At 45.2% G+C, this 21,865-nt stretch overlaps 1 protein-coding gene across 1 annotated transcript in view; it reads right to left on the reverse strand.

The window, feature by feature from the left end:
- The window catches only part of LOC138663893 (oocyte zinc finger protein XlCOF8.4-like), a 37,055-nt gene extending 15,444 nt beyond the window's left edge, over positions 1–21,611 (reverse strand). The window contains exons 1-5 of the mRNA XM_069750262.1: positions 21,464–21,611; positions 21,158–21,337; positions 20,960–21,083; positions 20,782–20,879; positions 20,503–20,593 (exon numbers count right to left, since the gene is read on the reverse strand). Coding sequence (XP_069606363.1) covers positions 20,503–20,593; positions 20,782–20,879; positions 20,960–21,083; positions 21,158–21,337; positions 21,464–21,535 — 565 coding nt within the window. The 5' untranslated portion in view covers positions 21,536–21,611. The remainder of the gene's footprint in view (positions 1–20,502; positions 20,594–20,781; positions 20,880–20,959; positions 21,084–21,157; positions 21,338–21,463) is intronic.
- Positions 21,612–21,865: the final 254 nt, after the last annotated feature.

The raw sequence follows: 21,865 nt of genomic DNA on the forward strand, positions 1-21,865 counted from the left end.
TTAGGATGGTAACCAGGGTAAACATCGGGTTACTAAGCGCGGCCCTGCGCTTAGTTACCCGATGTTTACCCTGGTTACCAGCGAAGACATCGCTGAATCGGTGTCACACACGCTGATTCAGCGATGTCTGCGGGGAGTCCAGCGACGAAATAAAGTTCTGGACTTTCTTCCCCGACCAGCGACAGCACAGCAGGGGCCTGATCGCTGCTGCCTGTCACACTGGACGATATCGCTAGCGAGGACGCTGAAACGTCACGGATCGCTAGCGATATCGTCTAGTGTGACGGTACATTTAGAGACAGATACACCTACTTCACTGAGAGTGTTCTGGACTTCAGTTGATGTTGTGAACGGGTTCTTCTTCACCAAATTAAGTATGCGGCGATCATCCACCACTGTTGTCATCCGTGGACGCCCAGGCCTTTTTGAGTTCCCAAGCTCACCAGTCAATTCCTTTTTCCTCAGAATGTACCCAACTGTTGATTTTGCTACTCCAAGCATGTCTGCTATCTCTCTGATGGATTTTTTCTTTTTTTCAGCCTCAGGATGTTCTGCTTCACCTCAATTGAGAGTTCCTTTGACCGCATGTTGTCTGCTCACAGCAACAGCTTCCAAATGCAAAACCACACACCTGGAATCCACCCCTGACCTTTTAACTACTTCATTGATTACAGGTTAATGAGGGAGACGCCTTCAGAGTTAATTGCAGCCCTTAGAGTCCATTGTCCAATTACTTTTGGTCCCTTGAAAAAGAGGACGCTATGCATTACAGAGCTATGATTCCTAAACCCTTTCTCCGATTTGGATGTGGAAACTATCATATTGCAGCTGGGAGTGTGCACTTTCAGCCCATATTATATATATAATTGTATTTCTGAACATGTTTTTGTAATCAGCTAAAATAACAAAACTTGTGTCACTGTCCAAATATTTCTGGCCCTAACTGTACATACAGTACATATTCTAGAATACCCGACGCGTTAAAATCGGGCCACCATCTAGTATATATATTTATATTTAATACAGCGCTAGATAGCAGAAGAGCCGGTAATTCGATTGCCGGCTTTTGCTATCTCCTTATCAAACCCGACAGGATATATGAGACATGGTTTACATACAGTAAACAGGATTAAGCGTATAATAAAGATATTAAAACACCCTGTGTATTTATTTCATAAAAATACTTTATTCATTTATTACAATAGCAAGGTGGCAGTAACCCCGCCGCTACTCGGGAGTGGGAAGAGAGAGGCTAAGTGCCAGAATAGGCACCTCTTACAAATGCGCCTTTTCTGGGGTGGCTGGGGACAGATGTTTTTAGCCGGGGGGGGGGGGGGGGGGAAGGGCAATAACCGTGGACCCTCTCTAGGCTATTAATATCTGCCCTCAGCACTGGCTTTCCCACTCTGGCGGAGAAATTGTATCGGAGCCCACGCCAGTTTTTTCCGTGATTTAACCCTTTATTTTAATAGCTACAGCCACCAAATTTTACACACAGACACTTCTAACATTATTGGTGAGCAATATGTAAAAAATAAGGGATATGAAATGGTTTACTGTATGTAAACCATGTCTCATATCCTGTTGGGTTTGATAAGGAGATAGCAAAAGCCGGCAATTGAATTACCAGCTTTTCTGCTATCTAGCTCTGTATTAAATATAAATCTATATGTGTGTTTGTCAATGATATACCTATACTATGTGTAGACATTTATTCCACCTATTCTGTTCCAACCTGTCAGTGTGATTTTACTGTACACCACACTGAATTGCCGGCTTTTCTATAGAACACCGGTGCGTATTTCTCGCAAGTCACACTGCTGGTCCGTGTGTAATCCGTATTTTTGTTGCCCCCATAGACTTTCTTTGGCAGATTTGTTTGTGCAATACGCTGACAAACGCAGCATGCTGCGATTTTCTATGCCTGTAAAATACGGCCGAGAAATATACAGCAGATAGGAGCTGCGCCATAGTGAAACATTGGTCCGTGTGCAATGTGTTGTTTTTGCGCCTCTTATACGTCCGTATTTCTCTCTAGTGTGACCCCGATCTAAGTGCTACCAGTAACATGGGAACGCTAGTATTTCCAGTGACAGATGACGGACCTGATTGGGGTCTGATTTTGTGTGGGATAAATTAGGAGTTTTGTTTGTAAAATTTTGGAGTATATAATATTTTTCAATCACTTCCAGTATAAGGCTGGGATAACATTCTTGTGTTCTATACTGAGCATTTACGTGAGGGTTTCTGTGTACATCCCACAAAAATGCGATTCAGATAAAACCCCCAACAGAACCACCCACCATGAGGCAGATGGAGACACTTCAGCAGCAACTAACAAAATGTTTTTTAACAGGGAAAAATGCAAAGTACTACATCAGGGCAATACAAATGAAAAAAGCATATACAGAATGGGAGGAATAGGGCAATAAAAATGAAAAAGACTTGGGTATACTAATAGATCACGGACTGAACATGAGTCAACAGTGTGATGCAGCAGCAAAAAAGGCGAATACAATTCTGGGATGTATTAATAGAACCATTGAGTCTAGAACACGCAAAGTAATTATTGCCCTCTACTCCTCTTTGGTCAAACCTCATCTGGAATACCGTGTCCAGCTTTTGGCACAACATTTTAACCCCTTAGGCTATGTGCACACATTGCAGATTTGCCTGCGGATCCGCAGCAGATTGGACGCTGCGGATTCGCAGCAGTTTTCCATCCGGTTTACAGTACCATGTAAACCTATGGAAAACAAAATCCGCAGTGCACATGCTGCGGAAAATACCGCATGGAAACGCTGCGTTGTATTTTCTGCAGCATGTCAATTCTTTCTGTGGATTCCGCAGCGTTTTACACCTGCTCCATAATAGGAATCCACAGGTGGTAAAACGCAGGTGGAATGCGCACAAAATTTGCTGGAAATCCGTGGTAAATCCGCAGGTAAAAGGCAGTGCGTCTTACCTGAAGATTTTTCAAAAACTGAGCAGAAAACTCCGCAAATAAATCCGCAACGTGTGCACATAGCCTTAACCCCGTTGCTTTTTTCGTTTTTTTCATTTTCGTTTTTTGCTCCCCTCGTTCCCAGAGCCATAACTTTTTTATTTTTCCATCAACATAGCCATGTGAGGGCTTATTTTTTGTGGGACGAGCTGACATTTTTAATTATACCACTTTTGTGCAGATACGATCTTTTGATCACCCGTTATTGTATTTTAATGCAATGTTGCGGCAACAAAAAAAACGTAGTTTTGTTGTTTTGATTTTTTTTTCTCACTACGCCATTTAGCGATCAGGTTAATCCTTTTTTTATTGATAGATCGGACGATTCGGAACGTGGGAATACCAAATATGTGTAGGTTTTAATTTTTTTATTGTTTTATTTTAAGGGGGGTGATTTTAACTTTTATATTTTTTTTATTTTTTTATATTTTTAAACACTTTTTTTTTTTTTAATTTTGGCATGCTTCAATAGCCTCCATGGGAGGCTAGAAGCATGCACTAATCGATCGCCTCTGCTACATAGAGGTGATGCGCAGATCACCTCTATGCAGCAAAATTACAGGCTTGCTATGAGCACCGACCACAGGGTGGCGCTCATAGCAATCTGCCATCAACAACCATGGAGGTCTTCAGGAGACCTCTGGTTGTGATGGCAACGCACCGCTGACCCCCGATCACGTGACGGGGGTCAGCCGTGCGCATACATCAGCAGAGCTTGTTAAATGCCGCTGTCAGTGTTTGACAGCGGCATTTAACTAGTTAATGGGCGCAGGTGGATCGCGATTCCGCTCCTGCCCATTGCGGGCACATATCAGCTGTTGAAAAGTGGGTTCACTGCCAGAGCCCATCTCAAAGCGGGGGATGCTGTCAGCTGACGTACTATCCCTTCAGCTGGCAGAAAGGGGTTAAAAAAGACATCAACAAACTGGAGCAAGTTCAGAGAAGAGAGACCGGAATGGTGACCGGTCTGCAAACCATGTCCTATGAGGAACGGTTACAGGATTTGGGAATGTTTAGCTAGCAAGACTGAGAGGAGACTCAATAGCTGTCTACAAATACCACAAGGGCTGTCACATTGTTGAAGGATCATCTTTATTCTCATTTGCACAAGGAAAGACTAGAAGCAATGGGATAAAACTGAATGGGAGGAGACACAGATTAGATATTAGAAAAAACTTTTTGACAATGAGGGTGATCAATGAGTGGAACAGGCTGCCACAAGAGGTGGTGAGTTCTCCTTCAATGGAAGTCTTCAAACAGAGGCTGGACAGACATCTGTGATGATTTAGAGAATCCTGCTTTGAGCAGGGGGTTGGACCAGATGACCCAGGAGGTCCCTTCCAACTCTAACATTCTATGATTCTATGACTTCGTACTCGGTTTTTCATCTGCTTTGGTGGTATCCATCTTTTTAGGCGTGCACAGATCTGTGGTCGCCCACACTTGTTATCTAAAAATACGCCTAAAATTATGTGACACCGCCAGAACATAGACCAGTCCAAAGTGACTTCATCTACCTCATATGGAAGTGGTTCTATCTGCGCTAGCAGTGACGGACCCGGAAACGCTGCAGCCCGCGTCTCCGGGTCCGTCACTCAATGACGGCACATCCTTAGAGCACGCCTATTGTGGGCGTGCGCTAGCGATGCGTCCGACATTGCAGTCAATGGCGGCCGTAACGGACTACGTTACACCGCGTTTAAACGCGGTGTAACGTAGTCCGTCTAACGGACACCATTGACGCAGTGTGAACCCAGCCTAATTCCGACTTTTAGGATGTAGAATGAACAAATAGACAGCAGTACAAGAATAGTTCTTACTTTTATTTTTGCATGGTTAAGCTTGCGGTATAAGTGATAAGACTAATTTTTTCTTTAGGTTTGGTGCGATTACAGCAATACCAGATTTATATAGGTTTTTTGTGGCCATATTCTAAGAGCTGTAACTTTTTTGTTTTTTGTTGAATAAACTTTTTTGCCAAATAAGTCATATTAGGGATTTTTTTTGGGGGGACGGTTTGGCAACTTCAGTTATACCATCTTTTTTTTTTTACATATGACTCTTTGATCACTTTTCACTGTTTTTAAGGCTCAGTATGATGAAAAAGTGACATTTTTGGCATTTTTTTTAATTATTTTTTTACAGCGTTCGCCAAAAGGAATAAACATGCCAGTGTTATAGAGTGGGTCGTTCCGGACGCGAAGGTACCAATTATATTTACTTTTTTGTTTAATTTTGATTTATCGTAAACGCAGCGTTTTGAGTGGTGAAACGGATTTTTGTGATTTGTGAGCTTTTTTTTTTTTTTTCCTTGACATTTTATTTTACTTTTTTTTTTTACTTAGTCCCACTGTGGGACATGTATAATTTTCCGTTTGATCACTGGTCTCACACTCTTCAGTACTCATGTACTACAGTTCATGAGACTGTCAGTGTATCACTGATACAGCCTGTGAGACCCAGCTTTTGTGGATCTCACAGGCCACTGTACCCTGGGTTCATCGCATGACCTCAGGTACTATGGTAACCATTGGGACCCGCGATTCTCATTGTGGGTGTCCAATGGTTACTAAGGGGGTCTTGTGACCCCCCTTGCAACAACTTAAATACTGCTGTTGCGATTGACAGCTATATTTAAGGGGTTAATCGGCCCCGATATGTCCCAAAACAGGCCGGGTCTGATACTGCAGGGTATCCGCTGTCATATATACTCTTGTTCCTCTTCGTCGTTTTAAAACGGCAATGAGGGAATAAGGCCCATTTTAATGCATATCAATGGTCATTAAGGGGTTAAAGAGCACTTTTTTACATAGTCCAGTGTTAAGATGCAGTGACGTTATTAAATGGGTAGATGCAAAATTTGGATCTAGGCCTTCACCTCAATGTAGGTCAGATGTGGACTTTGGTGCATTTTAGATCCTATAAAGACAAACTAGTTCACCTTTCATTTCATGTAATAATGTCCCCATCCTGGCCCCTTGCTGTAATAATGTCCTCTGTCCTGGCTCTTCTTGTAATAATGTCCCCCATCCTGGGCCTCTTTCTGTAATAATGTCATTCATGTTGGTCCCTTTCTGTTATATCATCCCGAGCCCCTTCCTGGTATAATGTCCACCATCCAGAGTCCCTTCCAGTAATTTTGTCCCCATCTGTCATGGGCACTTTCCTGTAATAATGTTGCTCATCCTGGCCCCTTCATGTAACAATGTCCCCAATCCTGGTATAACGTCGAGCTCTGAACTGAATCTTGCATGTCTTTTTCCTCCATTCATTGTCAGCAACCAGCCTGAATGGTAAATCATATCTTTCCAGCTTAAGCATTGAACCCTGCATGTATCTAGATTTGTTAGCCATCTTAGTAAGCATTTGTTTTTTTGTATATAGATGTTGACCTCACTTCTGCTTGTCCTTATGCAAAGAGATCACATAACTGTTTTCAAAGCGGTTTATGATCCATGTAGGGCTGGACATTTGTTTATCTGTTCACTACATTTATTGTGTCCTGCTGTCTCAACTGAGTTAGATTGATTGCTAACAAGAGAGAGAGAGAAAAAAGTGAGATCTAAGAGCTAGTTTCCTATAAATTTAGACATAATTTCGGGATGCATTTGTGCACTATTATTCGTGTACAGTTATTTGAAGTACAGTTTTTTACGTACTGGCAGTTAAACCATGGCAGTTAGACAGGGCAGGAGACAGGTAAGACACTTTAATCTTTCTACTCCCTGTTCATTTGGAACAGAACAAATATTCACCATATGTATTTGTATATTCTATATCCTGGCTGCTGCATTCACTCACATTCACCGCCCTTGCATAAACTCTTTACACTCCATTCATATCGGCCCCTCTCTCCTTCCCTCTCCTATATATAGCACTCATGCTCTGTTCACATTGCTTAACAGCGCAGATCCATTCAGTCCCACCATCCAACACAAGAGACACTCTCACAAATCTCTTAACCATCTGCTCACTCTTTCTATCCTCCTTCTCCTAGTTGCTGGAGACAGCTCTCCCAACCCCGGCCCCCATGTTATAGCAAGTCAAACCTCTCAACTGCTACACTCAGAAACCCCTCTTACCTTATTAATATTCCATGCATGCCTTCTGCCTCTTTCAATTGTGCCCTTTGGAATTCTCGCTCTGTGTGTAATAAACTCCCCTTCATCCATGACTTCTTTCTTTCTAATTCTCCTGGCTCTTACTGAAACCTGGATTCAGCAGTCAGACACCATTGCTGCTGCTGCTCTTTCATATGATGGACTACACTTTTCCCATACCCCAAGATCAGACAACAGAGCAGGTGGAGGTGTTGGTCTGCTCCTATCACCCAAATGTACCTTCCAAGTTATCCCCCAAGTACCCTCACTTGTCTTCCCTTCTTTTGAGGTCCACGCTGTCAGACTCTACATCCCCATTCTCCATGCGAGTGGCAATGGTGTATCGTCCTCCCGGCCTCTCTCATCAGTTCCTGGATCACTTTGCCACCTGGCTTCCACACTTTCTCTTCTGTGACACCTTCATCATGGGTGATTTCAACATCCCCATTGCTTTTCCCATCTGCTTCTCACCTTTATCTCTTTCAGCTTCTCGCAGCATACTAACTCTCCAATGCATGAAGACGGAAGCTCCCTTGACTTGGTCTTCTCCCGGCTTTGTCCAGTGGACGATTTCACAAACTCCCTTCTCCCGCTTTCTGACCACAACCTTTTTTAATTCTCTATCAAGAACTGCCATCCTGCTCAGGTCACCCCCACTTTCCACACTTATAGAAACATACAGGCCATTAACACCCAGAAACTTAAGCAGAACTTGCAGTCATCATTGGCCCCTATCTAATCCAACTCATGCCCTGATTCTGCACTGAAGCATTCCAATGAAACCCTGCAAAGTGCCCTGCATGAAACTGCACCCCCTATACATAGAACAACTCTGCACAGACGGCGACAACCGTGGCACACGCTGCAAATACGTATCCTGCAGCAGTGCTCCAGGTGCGCCGAACGTTTGTGGGGAAAATGTAATCTACCCAAAGATTTCAACCATTATAAGATTATGCTTAAAACATACAACTCTGCCCTTCACCTCTCCAAACAAACCTATTTTAACACCCTCATCACCTCCCTGTCCAATAACCCTAAACGTCTCTTTGACACTTTCCAGTCCCTACTCAACCCAAGAGTGCAGGCCCCAACCACGGATCTCCACGCTGACGATCTGGCCAATTACTTCAAAGAAAAAATTGACCACATTCGACAGGAAATTATCTCCCAATCCCTTCATACCATGCACTGTCCTCACTCCCTCATTGCATCTAGTTCACTCTCTGACTTTGAACCAGTTACAGAAGAAGTAATCAGGCTCCTTGCATCTTCTCGCCCGACCACTTGCACCAGTGACCCCATTCCGTCACATCTCCTCCAGTCACCTCTCACCTAACAAAAATATTCAACCTTTCTCTCTCTTCCGGTGTCTTTCCCTCCTCATTTAAGCATGCCATCATACACCCATTACTTAAAAAACCATCCATCGATCAAAACTGTGCCGCTAATTAAAGACCTGTCTGTAATCTTCCCTTCATCTCTAAACTCCTCGAACTCCTGGTCCACTCCCGTCTTATCCGCTATCTCTCAGACAACTCTCTTCTTGACCCTCTTCAATCTGGTTTCCGCTCTTTACACTCTACTGAAACTGCCCTCTCTAAAGTCTCTAATGATCTAATAACAGCTAAATCTAATGGTCAATACCCCATGCTAATTCTCTTGGATCTCTCCGCAGCATTTGATACTGTGGATCATCAGCTCCTCCTCACTATGCTCCGCTCCATCGGCCTCAAGGACACCGTTCTCTCCTGGTTATCCTCCTATCTCTCTGAACGCTCCTTCACTGTATCTTTTGCTGGTTCCTCCTCCTCTCACCTTCCCCTTACTGTTGGGGTTCTTCAAGGATCAGTCCTAGGCCCCTGTTATGATCTGGTGGTTTAGGAACAACATGAGACAAGCTCTGAAGGAGGTGGTATCTGTACTGACCGCAAACCCTGAACCTAGCAGCGCAACTAAAAATAGCCGTGGGGGGTACCTGACGCTCCCTAGACCCCTCGGCACAGCCTAAGATCTAACTTCCCCTAAAGATGGAAACAGGAAACCTATCTTGCCTCAGAGAAAATCCCCAAAGGAAAGATAGCCCCCCACAAATATTGACGGTGAGAGGAGGGGAAAATAACATACGCAGAAATGAAATCAGATTTTAGCATAGGAGGCCAGTCTAGCTTGATAGATAGGACAGGAAAGGATACTGTGCGGTCAGTATAAAAACTACAAAACAATCCACACAGAGTTTACAAAATCTCCACACCTGACTAAAGGTGTGGAGGGTAAATCTGCTTCCCAGAGATTCCAGCTAACAGAAAAAATCCATACTGACAAGCTGGACAAATATAGAATGCACAGAACAATCAGTCCACAACATGTGGACTGAAATGAGCAAAGCCAGAACATATATTTGCAAAACTGGAAACCAGGAGAATCCAAGCAGAGATGTGAATCCAGCCAGGAACATTGACAAGTGGCACAGGCTGAAGAAAGAGCCAGACTTAAATAGCGGACAATAAGTGGATGCAGCTGATGACAGCTAATTCCAAGGAGCAGCCATACCACTAGAAACCACAAGAGGGAGCCCAAGAGCAGAACTCACAAAAGTGCCACTTACAACCACCGGAGGCAGCCCAAGAGCGGAATTCACAACAGGCCCCCTCCTCTTCTCTTTGTATACTGCCCCTATTGGACAAACAATCAGTATATTTGGTTTCCAGTACCATCTCTATGCTGATGACACCCAATTATACACTTCTTCTCCTGATATGACACCTGCCTTCTTAGAAAACACCAGTGATTGTCTTACCGCTGTCTCTAACATCATGTCCTCCCTCTATCTGAAACTGAACCTGTCAAAAACTGAACTTCTCGTGTTCTCTCCCTCTACTAACCTACCTTTGCCTGACATTGCCATCTCCGTGTGTGGTTCCATTACTCCCAAGCAACATGCCTGCTGTCTTGGGGTCATACTTGATTCCCGAGCTTTCATTCACCCCCCACATCCGATGACTGGCTCGCTCTTATCTGCATCTCAAAAACATTTCTAGAATTCACCCTTTTCTTACTTTCGACACTGCAAAAACTCTCACTGTTTCACTCATTCATTCTCGTTTGGACTATTGTAACTCTCTCTTAATTGGCCTCCCTCTTACCAAACTTTCCCCTCTCCAATCTGTCCTGAATGCTGCAGCCAGGATCATATTCCTCACCAACCGTTACATTGATGCCTCTACCCTGTGCCAGTTATTACACTGGTTACCCATCCACTCAAGAATCCAGTACAAAACTATAACCCTCATTCACAAAGCGCTCCATGGCGCAGCACCACCCTACATCTCCTCTCTGGTCTCAGCCTACCACCCTACTCGTGCTCTCCGTTCTACTAATGACCTGAGGTTAGCATCTTCGATAATCAGAGCCTCCCACTCCCGTCTCCATGACTTTTCACGTGCTTTGCCAATTCTTTGGAATGCACTACCCAGGTTAATAAGATTAATCCCCAATCCCCACAGTTTTAAGCGTGCCCTAAAAACGCATTTGTTCAGACTGGCCTACCGCCTCAACCATTAACCTAACTATCCCTGTGTGGCCCATTAAAAAAAAAAACCTTAAACCTTAATCAGGTTCCTCGCATCATGTTCTCATACACTTTATGCAGTTAATAGCCCTCTGTGTCTGTACTGTTACATACTTAGGCTGTTAACTGGTTCATGCAGCGTTACATGAACACCCGATCCTTACACTATGGCTGGTCCGAACACCGAAAGCAATTGTTACCATCCACCTCTCGTGTCTCCCTTTTTCCTATAGATTGTAAGCTTGCGAGCAGGGCCCTCACTCCTCTTGGTATCTATTTTGAACTGTGATTTTTGTTATGCTGTAATGTCTATTGTCTGTACAAATCCCCTCTATAATTTGTAAAGCACTGCAGAATATGTTGGCGCTATATAAATAAAATTATTATTATTATTATCATCTTCCTGGTATAATGTTCTACATTCTATAACAATGTCCTCCATCATAGGCCCCCTCATGGCATAATGTCACCCACACTTCCTGGTATAATGACCCCCATCCTGAGACTCTTCGTGGTGTAATGTCCTTAATCCTGAGCCCTGTCCTGGTTAAATGACCCCCATCCTGGTGTAAAGGTACTGTTACACTAAACGATTTACCAACGATCACGACCAGCGATACGACCTGGCCGTGATCGTTGGTCAATCGTTGTGGGCAGCTGTCACACAGACAGCTCTCTCCAGCGACCAACGATCCGGGGAACAACTTCGGCATTGTTGAAACTGTCTTCAACGATGCCGAAGTCCTCGGGTAACCAGGGTAAACATCGGGTTACGGTCTGTATGTAACAAGCTTCCTTTCCTACACAATTACTTTCTGAAAAACTCTCTGAATCTGCTGGCCCTCACGGAAACCTGGATTCAGGATTCTGACACTGTCTCTCCTGCTGCCATTACCCATGGTGGCTTACAATTCCCCCATTCCCCGAGACCAACAAACAGACCTGGTGGTGGAGTTGGCATACTCCTGTCCCCACAATGCACTTTCCAGGTCATCCCCTCAGTTCCATCACTCTCATTCCCTTCTTTTGAGGTCCACACAATCAGGCTCTTTCGTCCCCTCTCCCTCAGAGTAGCGGTCATATACCGGCCCCCAGGCTCACCCACCCACTTCCTGGACCATTTCTCTGCCTGGCTGCCGCATTTCATGTCCTCAGAACTACCAACCCTTATCCTGGGAGACTTCAACATCCCCATTAACAGCCCCACTTCCACATCTGCATCCCAGCTTCTGTCACTAACCACTTCTCTCGGCCTCTCACAGCTCTCAACCTCTGAAACACACAAAGACGGTAACACCCTGGACCTGGTTTTTGCCCGGCTCTGCTCAATCTCCTACCTAGATAACTCACCGCTTCCCCTCTCTGACCACAACATTCTCTCCTTCACACTCACATATCCTCGCTCACCCCAGCACCCTCCTACATACCATTGAGTCAGAAATCTACAAGCCATTAACCCTCTTACACTTTCAGACTCCCTACGCTCATCATTGTCCCCAATCTCTTCCTTTTCCTGTCCTGATCTGGCTGTACATCACTTCAATGACACTCTTAGAAGCACCCTTGACCAAGTAGCTCCCCTCACCCTCAGAACCTCCAAACACAGAATAAAACAGCCCTGGCTCACATCGCAAACCCGATTTCTCCAGCGATGCTCTAGGTGTGCTGAACGCTTATGGAGGAAAACACGCACACCAGAAGACTTCATACACTTCAAATTTATGTTAAGGACCTATAACTTTGCCCTTCACTTCGCTAAACAGACCTACTTTACCACTCTGATCTCCTCACTATCCAACAACCCCCAAGAAACTTTTTGACACCTTTCACTCCCTCCTCAGGCCAAAAGCACAAGCCCCTATCACAGATATTTGTGCTGGTGACCTGGCCTCCCACTTTATAGAGAAAAGTAGACAACATCCGTCAGGAAATCCGCTCCCAACAACTAAGTTCAGTGACTTCCATCCCTCCCCTCATTGCCCCTGGCTCACTCTCCACATTCGATCCCATCACAGAAGAAGAAGTCTCCAAGCTCCTCTCCTCTTCTCGTCCGACTACATGCACTACCGACCCCATTCCCTCACATCTCCTCCAGTCTCTCTCTCCAGTTGTCACAAGTCACCTAACTACAATCTTTAATCTCTCCCTCTCCTCTGGCATTTTCCCCTCCTCCTTCAAATACTCTATCATTACTCCATTACTAAAGAAACCCACCCTCGACCCATCCTGCACAAACAACTACAGACCGGTCTCCAATCTCCCTTTCATCTCTAAACTCTTAGAGCGCCTGATATACTCCCGCCTTACCCGTTACCTCTCCACTCACTCCCTCCTAGACCCTTCACAGTCCGGTTTCCGCCCCCTACATTCGACAGAAACTGCACTCATCAAAGTGACCAATGACCTTCTGACAGCAAAACGTAATGGTGACCACTCTCTGCTCATTCTTCTCGACCTTTCTGCAGCTTTTGACACTGTTGACCACCCTCTCCTTCTCTCTAGGCTCCAGTCACTAGGCATTAAGGACACTGCTCTCTCCTGGTTCTCCTCCTACCTTTCTGACCGCTCCTTCAGTGTTCTGTTCTCTGGCTCCACTTCATCTCCTCTTCCTCTCGCTGTCGGGGTACCTCAGGGCTCAGTCCTTGGCCCCCTTCTGTTCTCTCTCTACACGGCCCCAATTGGACAGACCATCAGCAGATTTGGCTTTCAGTACCATCTTTATGCCGACGACACACAACTATATACTGAAGAAAAAACAAAACAGTGCACTCATCCAGTTCAAATATGCTAAAGTGAAAAAGTTTATTGAAGACGTGAGGGCAAAAACAGTAAGGCAACAAGTTTAACGTTTCGGCCACTCAGTGGCCTTGTTCACAAATGGTGCCTTAGGAACTGTTTGTGATACGTCATGTAAGTACAGGGATAGAGTAATATGCAGCCAGGTGAGGGTAGTCCGGCTATGGCCCTGATGACGGATTGAATTGTCTTATTATGCAATGGTCAGAAGTTGTAGTATAGTCCAGCGATAAATTTGAGACATCTGTCAAAGGTCAGGTTGGCTGGATAGTAACGTTGGCTCTTATATGGCCCTGCAGACCTGAGGGTTCCAGCGCCGACACAGACAGTGTCTAGGCGGTGGGAGCCGCTCCCACCGCCTAGACACTGTCTGTGTCGGCGCTTCCCACGGTACCTCCAGCTGCGGATTTTACAACCCCGGACCGCGCCTCCACTGCATCACCAATGACTGCATATAGGTCCTTACTAAGGTGACAGACACGGCATGAAGGAACTTTAGCATTCCCTGCCTCATCCCATTCCCTCTGCTGGAACCCTCAGGTCTGCAGGGCCATATAAGAGCCAACGTTACTATCCAGCCAACCTGACCTTTGACAGATGTCTCAAATTTATCGCTGGACTATACTACAACTTCTGACCATTGCATAATAAGACAATTCAATCCGTCATCAGGGCCATAGCCGGACTACCCTCACCTGGCTGCATATTACTCTATCCCTGTACTTACATGACGTATCACAAACAGTTCCTAAGGCACCATTTGTGAACAAGGCCACTGAGTGGCCGAAACGTTAAACTTGTTGCCTTACTGTTTTTGCCCTCACGTCTTCAATAAACTTTTTCACTTTAGCATATTTGAACTGGATGAGTGCAGTGTTTTGTTTTTTCTTCAGTTACTGGGGGTCTTTTGATCCCGTTCACTAGCACCATCAAGAAACTCTATGTATTGTTGAGTGCTAGCTCTTCGTTTTGTTCACACAACTATATACGTCATCAGGGGCGGACACAAGCAGCAATGGGCCCCTGTGCAGGAAATACATTCGGGGCCCCCCTCATGCATGTACACTGTATATAAAATACCTATAATAACATATGTGTATGCATAGCAGTATACACACTCATACTAGCCCTATACACACACAGCAGTATACACACACACAGCAGTATACACACACAGCAGTATATACACATACTAGCCCTATATACACACACAGCAGTATACACACACACAGCAGTATACACACATACTATCCCTATATACACACAGCAGTATACACACATACTAGCCCTATATACACACACACACAAAAACAGCAGTATACACATTAGCCGTACATACACAGAGCAGTATAGACACACACTAGCAATATATATATATATATATATATATATATATATATACACACACACACACATATACACACACTAGCAATATATACACACAGCAGCCCTATATACACACACAGCAGTATACATACATACTAGCCCTATATACACACACAGCAGTATACACACACTAGCCTTATATACACACACACAGCAGTATACACACATACTAGCCCTATACACACACACAGCAGTATAGATACATACTAGCCCTATATACACACACAGCAGTATACACACACTAGCCTTATATACACACACACAGCAGTATACACACATACTAGCCCTATACACACATATCAGTATACACACAAAGCAGTATACACACACAGCAGTATACACACATACTAGCCCTATATACACACACACAGCAGTATACACACATACTAGCCCTATACACACACAGCAGTATACACACACAGCAGTATACACACACAGCAGCATACACACATACTAGCCCTATATACACACACAGCAGTATACACACTAGCCGTATATACACAGAGCAGTATAGACACACACTAGCTATATATATATATACACACACACACACTAGTAATATATACACACACACAGCAGTATACACACACTATCAATATATATATACACACAGCAGTACACACACACTAGCAATATATACACACATCAGTATACACACACATTAGCTATACATACACACAGAAGTATATACACACACTAGCTATATATACACACAGCAGTACACACACACACACTAGCTATATATGCACACAGCAGTACACACACACACTAGCTATATATACACACAGCAGTACACACACACACACTAGCTATATATACACACAGCAGTACACACAAAAACTAGCTATATATACACACAGCAGTACACACAAACACTAGCTATATATACACACAGCAGTACACACACACTAGCAATATATATACACACAGCAGTACACACACACTAGCAATATATACACACAGCAGTACACACACACTAGCAATATATATACACACAGCAGTACACACACACTAGCAATATATACACACAGCAGTACACACACACTAGCAATATATACACACAGTAGTAAACACACACACTAGACAGATCAACATCCATCACATGGAATATGTACAGTACCTACAGAGAGTGCAGTTGCAGGGAGCTGGTCAGGCCCAGAACACAGGAAATGAGCAGGGGAGACATGGAGCCGGTCTAGACTGTCAGCTCTCATCCCTGCACCTGCAGACTCCCGGCGGGCCAGGCCTTCTCCTATCTCCTACCTAGAGTAGTAATTCCTCCTCCCCTCCCCCTATTTTCACGTGTATCCCAGTCCTGCCGATCACTGGGGCTCTGCAGGGAGCCACAAGCAGAGACGCAGCTTCAGTGACTCCCTCACTCCTCTCTTCCAGCGTCTGCCGCCCCTCACCACACTGCAGCAGTGACAGCCGGACAGCAGCGTAATGTATATGCTAACAGGAGAGGTCAGGCAGGGGGCCCCTTTTGACCGTCATATCACGTGTGCAGCAGAGCGGGCCCCCTGCTTCTCCTGTTAGCAGGAATCCTGCCGCCGGCTGTCATTCACCTCATTGCTGTGTATGTCCGTCGGGGCCCCCCTCCCGCTCTGTGCCCCGGTGCAGTTGCACAGGTTGAACCGGCGGTATGTCCGCCCATGTACGTCATCCCGACCTTACCCCCGCTGTACTACAGAACGCCACTGACTGTCTGTCCGCAGTCTCCAACATCATGTCCGCTCTCTATCTGAAACTAAACCTCTCCAAAACTGAACTTCTTCTGCTTCCACCATCTACTAACCTCCCTAAATCTGACATTTCCCTCTCCGTGGGTGGCACCATAATAACACCCCGGCAGCAGGCGGCGCGCTGTCTGGGTGTTATGTTTGACTCCGATCTCTCCTTCACCTCCCATATACAATCTCTTGCCCGCTCGTGCCGTTTACACCTAAAGAACATCTCTAGAATCCGCCCTTTTCTCACCATGGAGACAGCTAAAACCCTCACTGTCGCCCTGATCCACTCCCGCCTGGACTACTGTAACGCTCTATTAATTGGCCTCCCCCTCACTCGACTTTCCCCTCTCCAGTCCATCCTTAATGCAGCAGCCAGGGTCGTCCATCTGGCTAATCGTTACTCGGACGCGTCCGCTCTTCGCCAGTCGTTACACTGGCTACCCATTCATTACAGGATACAATTCAAAGTACTTGTTCTCACCCACAAAGCTCTCCACAGTGCGGCACCCCCTTACATCTCCTCCCTCATTTCTGTCTATCAGCCTAACAGACCACTGCGCTCTGCAAATGACTTTCAATTAACCTCTGCACTAATCCATACCTCCCACTCCCGACTCCAAGACTTCTCCCGTGCTGCGCCAATCCTCTGGAATGCTCTACCCCAAGATATTAGGACCATCCATAATTTGCATAGTTTTAGGCGCTCGCTCAAAACACATTTGTTCAGAGTGGCCTATCACGTTCACTAATCAAAGTCATTTTATGTTTGTGTGTGTGTGTAGCCCATTCACTATCCCCATCTATTCCCCAACCCCTGAAGATGGCTGGACCATGATTGTAAATACATCATTGTAAATACACACCTGTACTTTGCATCTCCCCCACCTCATTGTAGATTGTAAGCTCTCAAGAGCAGGGTCGTCTTATTTTGCTTTAATTATTGTATTGTTAACGTTGTTACTTATGACTTTTGTGTTTGAAACTGTTAAACTGTAAAGCGCTGCGGAATATGTTGGCGCTATATAAATAAAGATTATTATTATTATTATTAAGTGCAGGGCCGCGCTTAGTAACCCGATATTTACCCTGGTTACCATTGTAAAAGTAAAAAAAACAAAACACTACATACTTACATTCCGATGTCTGTCACGTCCCCCGCCGTCAGCTTCCCTACACTGTGTAAGCGCCGGCCGTAAAGCAGAGCGGTGACGTCACCGCTGTGCTCTGCTTTACGGCCGGCCGGAGCTGACACAGTCAGTGCGGGAAGCTGACGCCGGGGGACGTGACAGACATCGGAATGTAAGTATGTACTGTTTTTTTTTTACTTTTACAATGGTAACCAGGGTAAATATCGGGTTACTAAGCGCGGCCCTGCGCTTAGTAACCCCATGTTTACCCTGGTTACCAGTGAAGACATCGCTGGATCGGCGTCACACACGCCGATTCAGCGATGACAGCGGGTGATCAGTGACCAAAAAATGGTCCTGATCATTCCCAGCGACCAACGATCTCCCAGCAGGGGCCCGATCATTGGTCGCTGTCACGCATAACGATTTTGTTAACGATATCGTTACTACGTCACAAAAAGCAACGATATCGTTAACGAAATCGTTATGTGTGAAGGTACCTTAATGCCTCACCATCCTGGGTCCCTTCCTGGTATAATGCACCCCATGCTGGGCCCCTTCATTGTATAATGTCCCCCCATCCTTGGCCCCTATCTACTATATAATTGTCTAAGGGTCACTTCCGTTTTTCTGTCTGTCACAGATATTCATTAGTCGCGACCTCTGTCTGTCATGGAAATCCAAGTCGCTGATTGGTCGTGGCAAAACGCCCACGACCATTGCCACGACCAATCAGCGACGGACACATTCCTCCCCGCAGTCAGTGCCCGCTCCATACTCCCCTCCAGTCAGCCCTCACACAGGGTTAATGCCAGCGTTAATGGACCGCGGTGTAACACACTCCATTAACGCAGCTATTAACCTTGTGTGGCCAACTTTTTACTAAAAAATCTAATGTTAAAAATAATTTAAAAAAATAAAAAATCGTTATATACTCACCGTCCGTCGGCCCCTCGGATCCAGAACACGCCTTTCCCGCTCCTCGCAACGCTCCGGTAACCGCTCCATGCATTGCGATTTCGCGAGATGATGACATAGCGGTCTCGCGAGACCGCTATGTCATCATCTCGCGAGACTGCAATGCACTCTTCACACCGGAGCGCGCGAGGAGCATCGGTAACCGCTTCGATCCGGGGGCCAACGTAAGGTGAGTATATAACTATTTTTTATTTTAATTCTTTTTTTTAACAGGGATATGATGCCCACATTGCTATATACTACGTGGGCTGTGCAATATACTACGTGGGCTGTGCTATACACTACGTGGGCTGTGCTATACACTACGTGGGCTGTGCTATACACTACGTGGGCTGTGCTATACACTACGTGGGCTGTGCTTTACACTATGTGGGCTGTGCTATACACTACGTGGGCTGTGCAATATACTACGTGGGGTGTGCTATACACTATGTGGGCTGTGCAATATACTATGTGGGCTGGGCAATATGCTACGTGGGCTGTGCAATATACTACGTGGGCTGTGCAATATACTACGTGGGCTGTGCAATATACTACGTGGGCTGTGCAATATACTGCGTGGGCTGTGCAATATATTGCGTGGGCTGTGCAATACACTACGTGGGCTGTGCTATACACTACGTGGGCTGTTATACAATACGTGGGCTGTGTTATACACTACGTGGCCTGAGTTATATAGTGCGTGCGTGGGCTGTTATATACTACGTGGCTGTGTTATATGCTATGTGGGCTGCTATACACTCCGTGGGCTGTGCTATATACTCCGTGGGCTGTGCTATATACTCTGTGGGCTGTGCTATATAATACGTGGCTGTGCTATACACTACGTAGCTGTGCTATATACTACGTGGCTGTGCTATATACTACGTGGCTGTGCTATATACTACATGGCTGTGCTATATACTACATGGGCTGTTATATACTACGTCGCTACTACTTCGCTAATTGGTCGGTGCCGGCCGAATCCTGTGTATTCAATGTATTATTCTAAAATCTTCATAAATAAACTACATACATATTCTAGAATACCCGATGCGTTAGAATCGGGCTACCATCTAGTCTGGTATAATGTCCCATCTGCTGCTCTTTTGCAACACATTAAAAAGAAAATAAATGATTCTTACCTCCCTCAGCTCCCATGACGTGCAGCATCCACTTCTATAGTCTGCAGCTGACTTTGGCGTGCGAGTGATGGGCAGCACATGTTATTGTTATGTGACACTCAAGATGGGCGTGCCAACGTCAGCTTCCAGCCTTTTATTGACTGGGGGCATGTATTGCAATAAAGTGAGTTGGAGGACCTCTGTGCCGCAATACACTTCGACTAAATGTGCCTCCTCAGACGCACATCCAGCTGAAATAGAAGCTGGCATCATCAGGCCCACCTCACGCACCGGCCAGGTCTCACCCTTTGCAACTGCGATTGTTACGTCCATGCTAAGGTGTGCTAATTTGGGTCTCTGCCATTTTGGAAAAAACATTTGAGTCCCTCTGTAAAGACCACTGGGTTTTCAGTCTCAATTAGGGAAGGCAGGCCAATCACACAACACTCAAACATATTGTACATAGCGAACTTGTAGAAATTGGAGACATAGTAAAACAACCTCAACAAGTTAGATCGTTAACAATGAAACCTGAGTAGTGTCCAAAGTAATAATGACTGTTTTGTGTGGAGGAATATGCAGTGGTCTAGTGGCAGTATGGTGAACACTTCATGGTGATATGGTAGGACATCACTACCAATAAAATAGCCACAGCCAGTGACTGAGAAGACTCTGTGGCTTCTCTACATTTAGTGGCTACGATTTACCTGGGCGGTTATCTGTAGGAATCTCCTCTTTACACCGCTCATCACCCCTCACATATGTCTCTGTAGTATTAATATGGGTCAGATCTTCACCCTGAAACAAATATTGTAAAAGTCACAGACAGATGGAGAAGTCCCATCTATGATCAGCTCTAATCCTGCCATCTCCACCGTTCTCATTACACAAGCATAAAACATATACTAGTAGATAAAACATGACAAGACCTTCATAGACATCTACACATCATAGGGGAGATCTCATGACACCTTCTCTCCATCTACCTGGTGATCCTGAGGAACATTGAGATTTTCTTGTTTGAAGTCCTGTGGTAGAAGAGGACAGGGACATCTCTCTGGTGTTGTCCTCTTACTGGATAGAACTGGAGGAAACACATACAGGAACTGAATTAACTCTTTACATACAGATAATAGGCCGTGTGTATTTAGTCCTGTCTATTACCTGGTGATGTGAGGGGCTGGGGAACCTCCATCACGACATCCTTGTACAGATTTTTGCGCCCTTCTAAATACTCCCACTCCTCCAAGGAGAAATAGACGGCGACATCCTGACACCTTATAGGAACCTGACACATACAATGATACCGTCATCCCCCTTTTCCCTACATAGCGTTACTATACAATGTCCCAGCGGTGTCACCTCTCCAGTCAGCAGCTCAATCATCTTGAAGGTGAGTTCTAGGATCTTCTGGTCATTGATGTCCTCATGCATCAGAGGGTAAGGTGGAGGCCCTGTGATTGGGCTCAGGGGTCTTCCCCATCCCTCAGATACCGGGTCCTGACAACCCTCACTAGAGATCTTCTTCACTACCGTGTAATCCTGGTTATGGAGAGACACATTAATAAATCTCACTACAGACATTTCCAGAGTCCTTACTTTAGTTCTGTCCACCTGTTATTCCAATAGATAAGAATGATGTAATGTGACATCATCAGAATCTCTCACCTCTCCAGTAAGCCGGAAGAGGATCTCTAGGGTGAGGTGTAATATCCTCTCCGCTATCTTGTCCCTGTCCATCCTAGATGGGTAAATCAGGAAAATTCTCTTATATAAATCTTCACTCAGAGGATCCAATATTGTAGGGACCTGAATCGGAAGAAGAGGAGCTGATGCAATATCGTGGCAAGCTGGTACTTTGGCAACATTATACTTTGTGTGGGTGCATCATATATCTTGGTAAAAGGGCACAGTCGTGGCACTAAACAGTGTGGGGACCATGAAATATGCATCATAATATTATTATTATAGCGCCATTTATTCCATGAGGCTTTACATATGAGACTACTATACATAATAAAAAACAAGTACAATAATCATGAACAATACAAGTCACCCGCAAGGGCTCAA

Source organism: Ranitomeya imitator, chromosome 2 (assembly GCF_032444005.1).
Source record: "Ranitomeya imitator isolate aRanImi1 chromosome 2, aRanImi1.pri, whole genome shotgun sequence".
NCBI lineage: Eukaryota > Metazoa > Chordata > Amphibia > Anura > Dendrobatidae > Ranitomeya > Ranitomeya imitator.